Source organism: Pezoporus flaviventris, unplaced genomic scaffold, assembly GCF_033815535.1.
Source record: "Pezoporus flaviventris isolate CSIRO_AGI_PZ_B2104156 unplaced genomic scaffold, CSIRO_AGI_Pfla_v1 ptg000931l, whole genome shotgun sequence".
In the NCBI taxonomy this organism is placed as follows: domain Eukaryota; kingdom Metazoa; phylum Chordata; class Aves; order Psittaciformes; family Psittacidae; genus Pezoporus; species Pezoporus flaviventris.
The window spans coordinates 18005-32416 of NW_026893476.1; the positions used below are offsets into that span (position 1 = coordinate 18005).

The 14412-nt window shown below is 57.1% G+C and overlaps 1 protein-coding gene across 1 annotated transcript; it reads right to left on the reverse strand.

Moving 5' to 3' along the window:
• Positions 1 to 2946: 2946 nt before the first annotated feature.
• Positions 2947 to 13437, reverse strand: LOC133264658 (mucin-19-like; the record flags this gene model as incomplete). The annotated part of the gene is made up of 1 exon (XM_061444491.1): positions 2947 to 13437. A coding segment is annotated over exon 1 (10491 nt), but the record flags the coding sequence as incomplete, so codon positions are not given.
• Positions 13438 to 14412: the final 975 nt, after the last annotated feature.

The window sequence follows — 14412 nt, forward strand, 5'->3', positions numbered from 1 at the left end:
CTCCTCTATGGAAGTGACAGCCGAGGAGATGGTTCCAATGGTGGTGAATGAGGTGGATGCATCAATAGAGGTGGTTGGGGCACTGGTGGAGGTCAGCTCATTGGTGGTGACTGCAGAGGAGGTGGCTCCAGTGGTTGAGAAGCTCGTGGTGGCATCAACAGAGGTGGTTGGGGCAGTTGTAGAGGTAACCCCTGTGGACATGGGAGCAGTTGAGGTGGCTCCAGTGGTCAAGAACATCGTGGAGGCATCAACAGAGGTGGTTGTGTCACTAATGGAGGTGACCACATTGGAGGTGACAGCAGAGGAGGTAGCTCCAGAGATGGAGAAGGTGCTGGAGGCATCAATAGAGGTGGCTGAAGCTGTTGTGGAGGACCCCACTGCAGAGGTGACAGAAAAGGAGGTGGTTCCATAACTGGAGAAGGAGGAAGGAGGCTCTGTTGGAGTGGTTGTGGCTGTCATGGAGGTCTCCTCTATGGAAGTGACACCCGAGGAGGTGGCTCCAATGGTGGTGAATGTGGTGGATGCATCAATAGAGGTGGTTGGGGAACTGGTGGAGGTCAACTCATTGGTGGTGACAGCAGAGGAGGTGGCTCCAGTGGTTGAGAAGCTCATGGTGGCATCAGCAGAGGGGGTTGGGGCAGTTGTAGAGGTAACCCCTGTGGACATGGGAGCAGTTGAGGTGGCTCCAGTGGTTGAGAACATAGTGGAGTCGTCAACAGAGGTGGTTGAGGCACTCATGGAGGTCCCCAGCGTGGAGGTGACAGCAGAGGAGGTGGCTCCAGTGGTGGAGAAGGAGGTTGGAGGCTCTGCTGTTGAGGCTGGAGATGTCAAGGAGGTGCCCTCTATGGAAGTGACAGCGCTGGAGGTGACTCCAGTGCTTGAGAACCCTGTGGAGGCATCAATGGAGGTGGTGGTGGCACTCATGGAGCTCACCTCAGTTGAGGTGGCTCCAGTGGAGGTGGTTGGGGCTGGGGTGAAGATGTCCTCAGTGATGGAGGGAGCAGAAGAGGTGGCTCCAGAGGTGGAGGAGCTCGTGGAAGCATCAATGGAGGTGGTTGGGGCTGTTGTGAAGGTCACCTCAGTGAAAGTGACAGCAGTGGAGGAGGTTCCAGAGGTGGAGAAGGAGGTTGGAGGCTCTGCCGTTGAGGTTGGGGCATTGGTGGAGGTCCCCAGTGTGGACGTGAGAGGGCTGGAGGTGGAACCAGTGGTGGAGAAGGCGCTGGAGAAATCGACTGGGGTAGATGTGGCACTCATGGAGGTGACCTCAGTGGATGTGACACCGGTGGAAGAGGATGCAGTGGTCAATGAGAGGGTGGAGGAAGCACCTGAGGTGGCTGTGGAAGACATTGGGGTCCCCTCAGTGAAGGTTGGACCAGTGGAGCTGGCTCCAGAGGTGGAGAAGGTGCTGGAGGCATCAAGAGTGGTGGTTGGAGCTGCCGTGGAGGTCACATGGATGGAGGTGACAGCAGAGGAGGTTCCAGTGATGGAGATGGAGGTAAAAGGCTCTACTGAGGTGGTTGGAGCATTGGTGGAGGTCACCTCATCGGTGGTGGCAGCACTGGAGATGGCTCCAATGGTGGTGAATGAGGTGGAGGCATCAACAGAGGTGGTTGGAGACGCTGTGGAGGTCCCCAGTGTGGAGGTGACAGAAGAGGAGGTGGTTCCATAACTGGAGAAGGAGGTCGGAGGCTCTGTTGGAGTGCTTGTGGCTGGCATGGAGGTCTCCTCTATGGAAGTGACATCAGAGGAGGTGGCACCGATGGTGGTGAATGAGGTGGATGCATCAATAGAGGTGGTTGGGGCACTGGTGGAGGTCAGCTCATTGGTGGTGACAGCAGAGGAGGTGGCTCCAGAGGTGGAGAAGCTCGTGGTGGCATCAACAGAGGTGGTTGGGGCTGGTGTGAAGGTCACCCCTGTGGACATGGGAGCAGTTGAGGTGGCTGCAGTGGTCAAGAACATCGTGGAGGCATCAGCAGAGGTGGTTGTGGCACTGGTTGAGGTCACCTCAGTTGAGATGGCTCCAGTGGAGGTGGTTGGGGCTGGGGTGAAGATGCCCTCAGTGATGGAGGGAGCAGAGGAAAGGGCACCAGAGGTGGAGAAGGAGGCTGGAGGCTCTGTTGAGATGGTTGTGGCACTGATGGAGGTGACCACATGGGAGGGGGCAGCAGAGGAGGTGGCTCCAGTGGTGGAGAAGAGTGTGGAGGTGTCCATTGGAGTGGCTGTGGAAGACATTGGGGTCACCTCATTGGTGGTGACAGCAGCGGAGGAGGCTCCAGTGGTGGAGGAGCTCGTGGAAGCATCAATAGAGGTGGTTGGGGCTGTTGTGGAGGTCACCTCAGTGAAAGTGACAGCAGTGGAGGAGGTTCCAGAGGTGGAGAAGGAGGTTGGAGGCTCTGCTGTTGAGGTTGGGGCATTGGTGGAGGTCCCCAGTGTGGACGTGAGAGGGCTGGAGGTGGAACCAGTGGTGGAGAAGGTGCTGGAGAAATCGACTGGGGTGGTTGTGGCACTCATGGAGGTGACCTCAGTGGATGTGACACCAGTGGAAGAGGCTGCAGTGGTGGAGGAGATCGTGGAGGAAACACCTGAGGTGGCTGTGGAAGACGTTTGGGTCCACTCAGTGAAGGCTGGAACAGTGGGGCTGGCTCCAGAGGTGGAGAAGGTGCTGGAGGCATCAAGAGTGGTGGTTGGAGCTGCCGTGGAGGTCACATGGATGGAGGTGACATCAGAGGAGGTTCCAGTGATGGAGATGGAGGTAGGAGGCTCTACTGAGGTGGTTGGAGCATTGGTGGAGGTCACTTCATTGGAGGTAGCAGCACTGGAGGTGGTTCCAATGGTGGTGAATAAGGTGGAGGCATCAACAGAGGTGGTTGGAGACGCTGTGGAGGTCCCCAGTGTGGAGGTGACAGAAGAGGAGGTAGTTCCATAACTGGAGAAGGAGGTAGAAGGCTCTGTTGGAGTGGTTGTGGCTGTCATGGAGGTCTCCTCTATGGAAGTGACAGCCGTGGAGATGGCTCCAATGGTGGTGAATGAGGTGGATGCATCAATAGAGGTGATTGGGGCACTGGTGGAGGTCAGCTCACTGGTGGTGACAGCAGAGGAGGTGGCTCCAGTGGTTGAGAAGCTCGTGGTGGAATCAACAGAGGTGGTTGGGGCTGGTGTGGAGGTCACCCTTGTGGACATGGGAGCAGTTGAGGTGGCTGCAGTGGTCAAGAACATCGTGGAGGCATCAGCAGAGGTGGTTGTGGCACTGGTTGAGGTCACCTCAGTTGAGGTGGCTCCAGTGGAGGTGGTTGGGGCTGGGGTGAAGATGCCTTCAGTAATGGAGGGAGCAGAGGAGGTGGCTCCAGAGGTGGAGGGGCTCGTGGAAGCATCAATGGAGGTGGTTGGGGCTGTTGTGAAGGTCACCTCAGTGAAGGTGACAGCAGTGGAGGAGGTTCCAGAGGTGGAGAAGGAGGTTGGAGGCTCTGCTGTTGAGGTTGGGGCATTGGTGGAGGTCCCCAGTGTGGACGTGAGAGGGCTGGAGGTGGAACCAGTGGTGGAGAAGGTGCTGGAGACATCGACTGGGGTGGATGTGGCACTCATGGAGGTGACCTCAGTGGATGTGACACCGGTGGAAGAGGATGCAGTGGTCAAGGAGAGCGTGGAGGAAGTACCTGAGGTGGCTGTGGAAGACATTGGGATCCCCTCAGTGAAGGCTGGACCAGTGGAGCTGGCTCCAGAGGTGGAGAAGGTGCTGGAGGCATCAAGAGTGGTGGTTGGAGCTGCCGTGGAGGTCACAAGGATGGAGGTGACAGCAGAGGAGGTTGCAGGGATGGAGATGGAGGTAGGAGGCTCTACTGAGGTGGTTGGAGCATTGGTGGAGGTCACCTTGTCGGTGGTGGCAGCACTGGAGGTGGCTCCAATGGTGGTGAATGAGGTGGAGGCATCAACAGAGGTGGTTGTGTCACTGATGGAGGTGACCACATTGGAGGTGACAGCAGAGGAAGTGGCTCCAGAGATGGAGAAGGTGCTGGAGGCATCAATAGAGGTGGTTGGAGATGCTGTGGAGGTCCCCAGTGTGGAGGTGACAGAAGAGGAGGTGGTTCCATAAGTGGAGAAGGAGGTAGGAGGCTCTGTTGGAGTGGTTGTCGCTGGCATGGAGGTCTCCTCTATGGAAGTGACAGCCGTGAAGGTGGCTCCAATGGTGGTGAATGAGGTGGATGCATCAATAGAGGTGATTGGGGCACTGGTGGAGGTCAGCTCATTGGTGGTGACAGCAGAGGAGGTGGCTCCAGAGGTGGAGAAGCTCGTGGTGGCATCAACAGAGGTGGTTGGGGCTGGTGTGGAGGTCACCCCTGTGGACATGGGAGCACTTGAGGTGGCTGCAGTGGTCACGAACATCGTGGAGGCATCAGCAGAGGTGGTTGTGGCACTGGTTGAGCTCACCTCAGTTGAGATGGCTCCAGTGGAGGTGGTTGGGGCTGGGGTGAAGATGCCCTCAGTGATGGAGGGAGCAGAGGAGGGTGCACCAGAGGTGGAGAAGGAGGCTGGAGGCTCTGTTGAGATGGTTGTGGCACTGATGGAGGTGACCACATGGGAGGGGGCAGCAGAGGAGGTGGCTCCAGTGGTGGAGAAGAGTGTGGAGGTGTCCATTGGAGTGGCTGTGGAAGACATTGGGGTCACCTCATTGGTGGTGACAGCAGCGGAGGAGGCTCCAGTGGTGGAGGAGCTCGTGGAAGCATCAATAGAGGTGGTTGGGGCTGTTGTGGAGGTCACCTCAGTGAAAGTGACAGCAGTGGAGGAGGTTCCAGAGGTGGAGAAGGAGGTTGGAGGCTCTGCTGTTGAGGTTGGGGCATTGGTGGAGGTCCCCAGTGTGGACGTGAGAGGGCTGGAGGTGGAACCAGTGGTGGAGAAGGTGCTGGAGAAATCGACTGGGGTGGTTGTGGCACTCATGGAGGTGACCTCAGTGGATGTGACACCAGTGGAAGAGGCTGCAGTGGTGGAGGAGATCGTGGAGGAAACACCTGAGGTGGCTGTGGAAGACGTTTGGGTCCACTCAGTGAAGGCTGGAACAGTGGGGCTGGCTCCAGAGGTGGAGAAGGTGCTGGAGGCATCAAGAGTGGTGGTTGGAGCTGCCGTGGAGGTCACATGGATGGAGGTGACATCAGAGGAGGTTCCAGTGATGGAGATGGAGGTAGGAGGCTCTACTGAGGTGGTTGGAGCATTGGTGGAGGTCACTTCATTGGAGGTAGCAGCACTGGAGGTGGTTCCAATGGTGGTGAATAAGGTGGAGGCATCAACAGAGGTGGTTGGAGACGCTGTGGAGGTCCCCAGTGTGGAGGTGACAGAAGAGGAGGTAGTTCCATAACTGGAGAAGGAGGTAGAAGGCTCTGTTGGAGTGGTTGTGGCTGTCATGGAGGTCTCCTCTATGGAAGTGACAGCCGTGGAGATGGCTCCAATGGTGGTGAATGAGGTGGATGCATCAATAGAGGTGATTGGGGCACTGGTGGAGGTCAGCTCACTGGTGGTGACAGCAGAGGAGGTGGCTCCAGTGGTTGAGAAGCTCGTGGTGGAATCAACAGAGGTGGTTGGGGCTGGTGTGGAGGTCACCCTTGTGGACATGGGAGCAGTTGAGGTGGCTGCAGTGGTCAAGAACATCGTGGAGGCATCAGCAGAGGTGGTTGTGGCACTGGTTGAGGTCACCTCAGTTGAGGTGGCTCCAGTGGAGGTGGTTGGGGCTGGGGTGAAGATGCCTTCAGTAATGGAGGGAGCAGAGGAGGTGGCTCCAGAGGTGGAGGGGCTCGTGGAAGCATCAATGGAGGTGGTTGGGGCTGTTGTGAAGGTCACCTCAGTGAAGGTGACAGCAGTGGAGGAGGTTCCAGAGGTGGAGAAGGAGGTTGGAGGCTCTGCTGTTGAGGTTGGGGCATTGGTGGAGGTCCCCAGTGTGGACGTGAGAGGGCTGGAGGTGGAACCAGTGGTGGAGAAGGTGCTGGAGACATCGACTGGGGTGGATGTGGCACTCATGGAGGTGACCTCAGTGGATGTGACACCGGTGGAAGAGGATGCAGTGGTCAAGGAGAGCGTGGAGGAAGTACCTGAGGTGGCTGTGGAAGACATTGGGATCCCCTCAGTGAAGGCTGGACCAGTGGAGCTGGCTCCAGAGGTGGAGAAGGTGCTGGAGGCATCAAGAGTGGTGGTTGGAGCTGCCGTGGAGGTCACAAGGATGGAGGTGACAGCAGAGGAGGTTGCAGGGATGGAGATGGAGGTAGGAGGCTCTACTGAGGTGGTTGGAGCATTGGTGGAGGTCACCTTGTCGGTGGTGGCAGCACTGGAGGTGGCTCCAATGGTGGTGAATGAGGTGGAGGCATCAACAGAGGTGGTTGTGTCACTGATGGAGGTGACCACATTGGAGGTGACAGCAGAGGAAGTGGCTCCAGAGATGGAGAAGGTGCTGGAGGCATCAATAGAGGTGGTTGGAGATGCTGTGGAGGTCCCCAGTGTGGAGGTGACAGAAGAGGAGGTGGTTCCATAAGTGGAGAAGGAGGTAGGAGGCTCTGTTGGAGTGGTTGTCGCTGGCATGGAGGTCTCCTCTATGGAAGTGACAGCCGTGAAGGTGGCTCCAATGGTGGTGAATGAGGTGGATGCATCAATAGAGGTGATTGGGGCACTGGTGGAGGTCAGCTCATTGGTGGTGACAGCAGAGGAGGTGGCTCCAGAGGTGGAGAAGCTCGTGGTGGCATCAACAGAGGTGGTTGGGGCTGGTGTGGAGGTCACCCCTGTGGACATGGGAGCACTTGAGGTGGCTGCAGTGGTCACGAACATCGTGGAGGCATCAGCAGAGGTGGTTGTGGCACTGGTTGAGCTCACCTCAGTTGAGATGGCTCCAGTGGAGGTGGTTGGGGCTGGGGTGAAGATGCCCTCAGTGATGGAGGGAGCAGAGGAGGGTGCACCAGAGGTGGAGAAGGAGGCTGGAGGCTCTGTTGAGATGGTTGTGGCACTGATGGAGGTGACCACATGGGAGGGGGCAGCAGAGGAGGTGGCTCCAGTGGTGGAGAAGAGTGTGGAGGTGTCCATTGGAGTGGCTGTGGAAGACATTGGGGTCACCTCATTGGTGGTGACAGCAGCGGAGGAGGCTCCAGTGGTGGAGGAGCTCGTGGAAGCATCAATAGAGGTGGTTGGGGCTGTTGTGGAGGTCACCTCACTGAAGGTGGCAGCAGTGGAGGAGGTTCCAGAGGTGGAGAAGGAGGTTGGAGGCTCTGCTGTTGAGGTTGGGGCATTGGTGGAGGTCCCCAGTGTGGACGTGAGAGGGCTGGAGGTGGAACCAGTGGTGGAGAAGGCGGTGGAGAAATCGACTGGGGTGGTTGTGGCACTCACGGAGGTGACCTCAGTGGATGCGACACCAGTGGAAGAGGCTGCAGTGGTCATGGAGAGGGTGGTGGAAGCACCTGCGGTGGCAGGGGAAGATGTTGGGGTCCCCTCAGTGAAGGTTGGACCAGTGGGGCTGGCTCCAGACGTGGAGAAGGTGCTGGAGGCATCAACAGCGATGGTTGGAGATGCCGTGGAGGTCAAATGGATGGAGGTGACAGCAGAAAAGGTTCCAGGGATGGAGATGGAGGTAGAGGATTCTGCTGAGGTGGTTGGAGCATTGGTGGAGGACTCTTCATTGGTGGTAGCAGCATTGGAGGTGGCTCCAATGGTGGTGAATAAGTTGGAGGCATCAACAGAGGTGGTTTTGGCACTGATGAAAGTGACCACATTGGAGGTGACAGCAGAGGAGGCGGCTCCAGAGGTGGAGAAGGTGCTGGAGGCATCAATAGAGGGCTTTGGAGATGCTGTAGAGGTCCCTGATGTGGAGGTGACAGCAGAGGAGGTTGTTCCATAACTGGATAAGGAGGTAGGAGGCTCTGTTGGAGGGGTTGTGGCTGTCATGGAGGTCTCCTCTATGGAAGAGACACCTGTGGAGGTGGTTCCAAAGGTGGTGAATGAGGTGGATGCATCAATAGAGGTGGTAGGGGCACTGCTTGAGGTCAGCTCATTGGTGGTGACAGCAGTGGAGGTGGCTCCAGAGGTGGAGAAGCTCGTGGTGGCATCAACAGAGGTGGTTGGGGCTGTTGTGGAGGTCACCCCTGTGGACATGGGAGCACTTGAGGTGGCTGCAGTGGTCAAGAACATCGTGGAGGCAGCAGAGGTGGTTGTGGCACTGGTTGAGGTCACCTCAGTTGAGATGGCTCCAGTGGAGGTGGTTGTTGCTGGGGTGAAGATGCCCTCAGTGATGGAGGGAGCAGAGGAGGGTGCACCAGAGGTGGAGGAGGCTGGAGGCTCTGTTGAGGTGGTTGTGACACTGATGGAGGTGACCACATTGGAGGTGACAGCAGAGGAAGTGTCTCTAGGGGTGGAGAAGAGTGTGGAGGTGTACATTGGAGTGGCTGTGGAAGACATTGGGATCACCTCATTGGTGGTGACAGCAGAGGAGGAGGCTCCAGTGGTTGAGGAGCTCGTGGAAGCATCAATAGAGGTGGTTGGGGCTGTTGTGGAGGTCACCTCAATGAAGGTGACAGCAGTGGACAACGTTCCAGAGGTGGACAACGTGGTTGGAGGCTCTGCTGTTGAGGTTGGTGTATTGGTGGAGGTCACCCCTGTTGAGCTGGGAGCAGAGGAGGTGGCTCCAGTGCTGGTCAGGGACGTGGCATTATCAGTGGAGGTGGTTGGGGCTGCTGTAGAGGTCCCCTCTGTGGACATAGGAGCAGTTGAGGTGGCTCCAGTGGTGGAGAAGATCAGGGAGGCAGCTTCTGACGTGGTTGGAGCTGACATGGAGGTCACCTTAGTAGAGCTGGGAGCAGAGGAGGTGGCTGCAGTGGTGGGGAAGTTGCTGGAGGCATCAAGAGTGATGGTTGTGGCTGTTGTGGAGGTCACTCCTGTGGAGGCGGAAGCAGAGGAGGTGTCTCGAGAGGTGGAGAAGGAAGCTGGAAGCTCTGTTGGGGTGGTTGTGGCACTGATGGAGGTGACCACAGTGGAGGTGACAGCAGTGGAGGTAGCTCCAGAGGTGGAGAAGGTGCTGGAGGCATCAATAGAGGTGGTTGGAGCTTCTGTGGAGGTCTGCAGAGTGAAGGTGACAGCAGAGGAGTAGGATCCAGAGGTGGAGTAGGAGGGAAAAGACTCTGTGGGAGTGGTTGTGGCTGTCATGGAGGTCTCATCTGTGGAAGTGACAGCCGTGGAGGTGGCTCCAATGGTGGTCAGTGAGATGGATGCACCAGTAGAGGTGGTTGGGGCACTGGTGGAGGTCAACTCATTGGTGGTGACAGCAGAGGAGGTGGCTCCAGTGGTTGAGAAGCTCGTGGTGGCATCAACAGGGGCGGTTGGAGCTGTTGTGGAGGTCACCCCTGTGGACATGGCAGCACTGGAGGTGTCTTCAGATGTGAAGGAGAGCGTGGAGGTGTCCATTGAGGTGGATGTGGATGACATCGGGGTCACCTCAGTGAAGGTGACTGCAGTGGAAGAGGTTCCAGAGGTGGAGAAAGAGGCTGGAGGCTCTGCTGCTGAGGTTGGGGCATTGCTTGAGATCACCTCATTAGTGGTGGTAGCACTGGAGGTGGCTCCAGAGGTGGAGAATGATGTGGAGGCATCAATGGAAGTGGTTGTGACATTGGCTGAGGTCACCTCATTGGTGGTGACAGCAGAGGAAGTAGCTTCAGAGGCGAAGGAGAGCGTGGAGGTGTCCATTGAGGTGGCTGTGGTTGACATCGGGGTCACCTCAGTGAAGGTGACAGCAGTGGAAGAGGTTCCAGACGTGGAGAAGGAGGTTGGAGGCTCTGCTGTTGAGGTTGGGGCATTGGTTGAGGTCATCCCATTGGTGACAGCAGAGGAGATGGCTCCATTGGTGATGACTGACGTGGAGGCATCAACAGAGGTGGTTGGAGCTGTTGTGGATGTCACCAATGTGGACATGGGAGCAGTTGTGATGGCCCCAGTGGTCAAGAACATCGTGGAGGCAGCTTCTGACATGGTTGGAACTGTTGTATAGGTCACATCAGTGGACGTGGCAGCAGTGGAGATGGCTCCAGAGGTGGAGAAGGTGCTGGAGGCATCAATAGACATTGTTTGGGCTGTTGTGGAGGTCACTTCAGTTGAGGTGGCAGCAGAGGAGGTGGCTCCAGAGGTGTAGTAGGAGGCTGGAGGCTCTGTTGGGGTGATTGTGGCACTGATGGAGGTGATCACATTGGAGGTGACAGCAGAGGAGGTGGCTCCAGAGGTGGAGAAGGTGCTGGAGGCATCAACAGAGGTGGTTGGGGCTGCTGTGGAGGTCACCCCTGTGGACATGGGAGAAATGGAGGTGGCTCCAGTGGTTGAGGGGAGTGTGGAGGTGTCCATTGAGGTGGCTGTGGAAGACATCGGGGTCACCTCAGTGAAGGTGACAGCAGTTGAAGAGGTTCCAGAGGTGGAGAAGGAGGTTGGAGGCTCTGCTGTGGAGGTTGGGGCATTGGTTGAGGTCATCTCATTGGTGGTGGCAGCAGAGGAGGTGGCTCCAGATGTTGAGAATGACGTGGAGACATCAACAGAGGTGGCTGTGGCTGTTGTGGAGGTCACCATTGTGGACATGGGAACAGTTGAGGTGGCTCCAGTGGTGGAGAACATCGTGGAGGCAGCTTCTGACATGGTTGGAGCTGTTGTAGAGGTCACAGCAGTGGAGGCGGCAGCAGAGGAGGTGGCTCCAGAGGTGGAGAAGGTGCTGGAGGCATCAATAGAGGTGGTTTGGGCTGTTGTGGAGGACACTTCAGTCAAGGTGGCGGCAGAGGAGGTGGCTCCAGGGGTGGAGAAGGAGGTTGGACGCTCTGTTGGAGTGGTTGTGGCTGTCACGGAGGTCTCATCTATGGAAGTGACAGCCGTGGAGGTGGCTCCAATGGTGGTGAATGAGGTGGATGCATCAATAGAGGTGGTTGGGGCACTGGTGGAGGTCAACTCATTGGTGGTGACAGCAGAGGGGGGGGCTCCAGTAGTGCTGAATGATGTGGAGGAATCAACAGAGGTGGTTGGAGCTGTTGTGGAGGGCACCCCTGTGGACATGGGAGCACTGAAGGTGACTTCAGAGGTGAAGGAGAGCGTGGAGGTGTCCATTGAGGTGGCTGTGGTTGACATCGGGGTCACCTCAGTGAAGGTGGCAGCAGTGGAAGAGGTTCCAGAGGTGGAAAAGGAGGTTGGAGGCTCTGCTGTGGAGGTTGGGGCATTGGTAGAGGTCATCACATTGGAGGTGGCAGCAGAGGAGGCGGCTCCATTGGTGGTGAATGATGTGGAGGCATCAACAGAGGTGGTTGGGGATGGTGTGGAGGTCAGCTGTGTGGACATGGGAGCATTTGAGGTGGCCCCAGTGGTCAAGAACATCGTGGAGGCAGCTTCTGACATGGTTGGAACTGTTGTATAAGTCACATCAGTGGACGTGGCAGCAGAGGAGGTGGCTCCAGAGGTGGAGAAGGTGCTGGAGGCATCAATAGAGGTGGTTGGAGCTGCTGTGGAGGTCCCAAGTGTGGAGGTAACAGCAGAGGAGTAGGATCCTGAGGTGGAGAAGGAGGGAGAAGACTCTGTTGGAGTGGTTGTGGCTGTCATGGAGGACTCCTCTATGGAAGTGACACCTGAGGAGGTGGCACCAGTGGTTGAGAAGCTCATGGTGGCATCAACAGAGGCGGTTGGAGCTGTTGTGGAGGGCACCCCTGTGGACATGGGGGCACTGGAGGTGACTTCAGAGGTGAAGGAGAGCGTGGAGGTGTCCATTGAGGTGGCTGTGGTTGACATCGGGGTCACCTCAGTGAAGGTGAGAGCAGTGGAAGAGGTTCCAGAGGTGGAGAAGGAGGTTGGAGGCTCTGCTGTGGAGGTTGGGGCATTGGTTGAGGTCATCTCAATGGAGGTGGCAGCAGAGGAGGTGGCTCCATTGGTGGTGAATGATGTGGAGGCATCAGCAGAGATGTCTGTGGCTGTTGTGGAGGTCACCAATACGGACATGGGAGTAGTTGAGGTGGATCCAGTGGTCAAGAACATCGTGGAGGCAGCTTCTGACATGGTTGGAGCTGTTGTAGAGGTCACAGCAGTGGAGGTGGCAGCAGAGGAGGTGGCTCCAGAGGTGGAGAAGGTGCTGGAGGCATCAATAGAAGTGGTTTGGGCTGTTGTGGAGGACACTTCAGTCAAGGTGGCAGCAGAGGAGGTGGCTCCAGGGGTGGAGAAGGAGGTAGGAGGCTCTGTTGGAGTGGTTGTGGATGTCATGGAGTTCTCCTCTATGGAAGTGACAGCCGTGGAGGTGGCTCCATTGGTGGTGAATGAGGTGGATGCATCAATAGAGGTGGTTGGGGCACTGGTGGAGGTCAACTCATTGGTGGTGACAGCAGAGGGGGGGGCTCCAGTAGTGCTGAATGATGTGGAGGAATCAACAGAGGTGGTTGGAGCTGTTGTGGAGGGCACCCCTGTGGACATGGGAGCACTGAAGGTGACTTCAGAGGTGAAGGAGAGAGTGGAGGTGTCCATTGAGGTGGCTGTGGTTGACATCAGAGTCACCTCAGTGATGGTGGCAGCAGTGGAAGAGGTTCCAGAGGTGGAGAAGGAGGTTTGAGGCTCTGCTGTGGAGGTTGGGGCATTGGTAGAGGTCATCACATTGGAGGTGGCAGCAGAGGAGGCGGCTCCATTGGTGGTGAATGATGTGGAGGCTTCAACAGAGGTGGTTGGGGATGGTGTGGAGGTCAGCTGTGTGGACATGGGAGCAGTTGAGGTGGCCCCAGTGGTCAAGAACATCGTGGAGGCAGCTTCTGACATGGTTGGAACTGTTGTATAAGTCACATCAGTGGACGTGGCAGCAGAGGAGGTGGCTCCAGAGGTGGAGAAGGTGCTGGAGGCATCAATAGAGGTGGTTGGAGCTGCTGTGGAGGTCCCAAGTGTGGAGGTAACAGCAGAGGAGTAGGATCCAGAGGTGGAGAAGGAGGTAGCAGGCTCTGTTGGAGTGGTTGTGGCTGTCATGGAGGTCTCCTCTATGGAAGTGACACCAGAGGAGGTGGCTCCAATGGTGGTGAATGAGGTGGATGCATCAATAGAGGTGGTTGGGGCACTGGTGGAGGTCAACTCATTGGTGGTGACAGCAGAGGAGGTGGCACCAGTGGTTGAGAAGCTCTTGGTGGCATCAACAGAGGTGGTTGGAGCTGTTGTGGAGGTCACCCCTGTAGAGATGGGATCAGTTGAGGTGACTTCAGAGGTGAAGGAGAGCGTGGAGGTGTCCATTGAGGTGGCTGTGGATGACATTGGCGTCACCTCAGTGAAGGTGACAGCGGTGTAAGATGTTCCAGAGGTGGAGAAGGAGGTTGGAGGCTCTGCTGTTGAGTTTGGGGCATTGGTTGAGGTCACCTCATTGGTGGTCGCAGCACTGGAGGTGGCTCCAGAGGTGGAGAATGATGTGGAGGCATTAATGGAGGTGGTTGTGGCACTCATGGTGGTCACTGCTGTGGAGGTGGGAACAGTGGAGATGGCTCCAGAGGTGGTGAAGGAGGTGGAAGCCTCTGCTGACGTGGTTGCAGCATCGGGTGAGGTCATCCTATTGGAGCTGGCAGCAGAGGAAGTGGCTCCAGTGGTCAAGGATATGGTAGTGGTAACAACAGAGGTGGTTGAAGCATTGGTGGAGGTCACCCCATTGGTGGTGACGGCACGGGAGGTGGCTCCAGAGGTGGAAGAGGAGGTTGGAGGCTCTCCTGTTGAGGTTGGGGCATTGGTTGAGGTCACTCCCTTGGTGGTGGCAGTACTGGAGGTGTCTCCAGAGGCGGGGAAGGTTTTGGAGGTGTCAAGAGATGGTTTTGGGGAGTTCATGGAGCCCCCCAGTGCGGAGGTGGCAGCAGAGGAGTTGGCTCCATGGGTGGAGAAGGAACTGGAGGCACCTCCTGACGTGGTTGCGGCTGTCATGGAGGTGACCTCAGGTGCGATAAGGGCAGTGGAGGCGAGTCCATGGGTGGAGAAGGAAGAAGAAGGCTTTCTTGTGGTGTTTGGATCAAGGTTCGAGGTCATCTCAGCAGGGGTGGAGGTGATGGGGGTGGCTCCAGTGATGGGGGTCCCCATGGAGCCATTTTGTGCACTGGTCCCGGATGTGACCGTGGTCTCTGGCCCATCCGTGTGGTTCACGTTCATATTCTCACCACAGGCAGCTCCTGTTGGGGTTCAGACATGAGGAGATGCCCCAAAACCTCCTGCAACCACCCCCTCCATTCACCCACCTCCTCCATCCACCCACCTCCTCCACTGAACCACTTCCCCATCCATCCACCCCCTCCATCCATCCACCTTCTCCATCCATCCACCTCCTCCATCCATCCACTTTCTCCACCATTTCTCCATCCATCCACCTCCTCCATTCATTCACCTCCTCCCTCCATCCAGCTACTCCCTCCATCCACCTTCTCCATCCAACCACTTCTC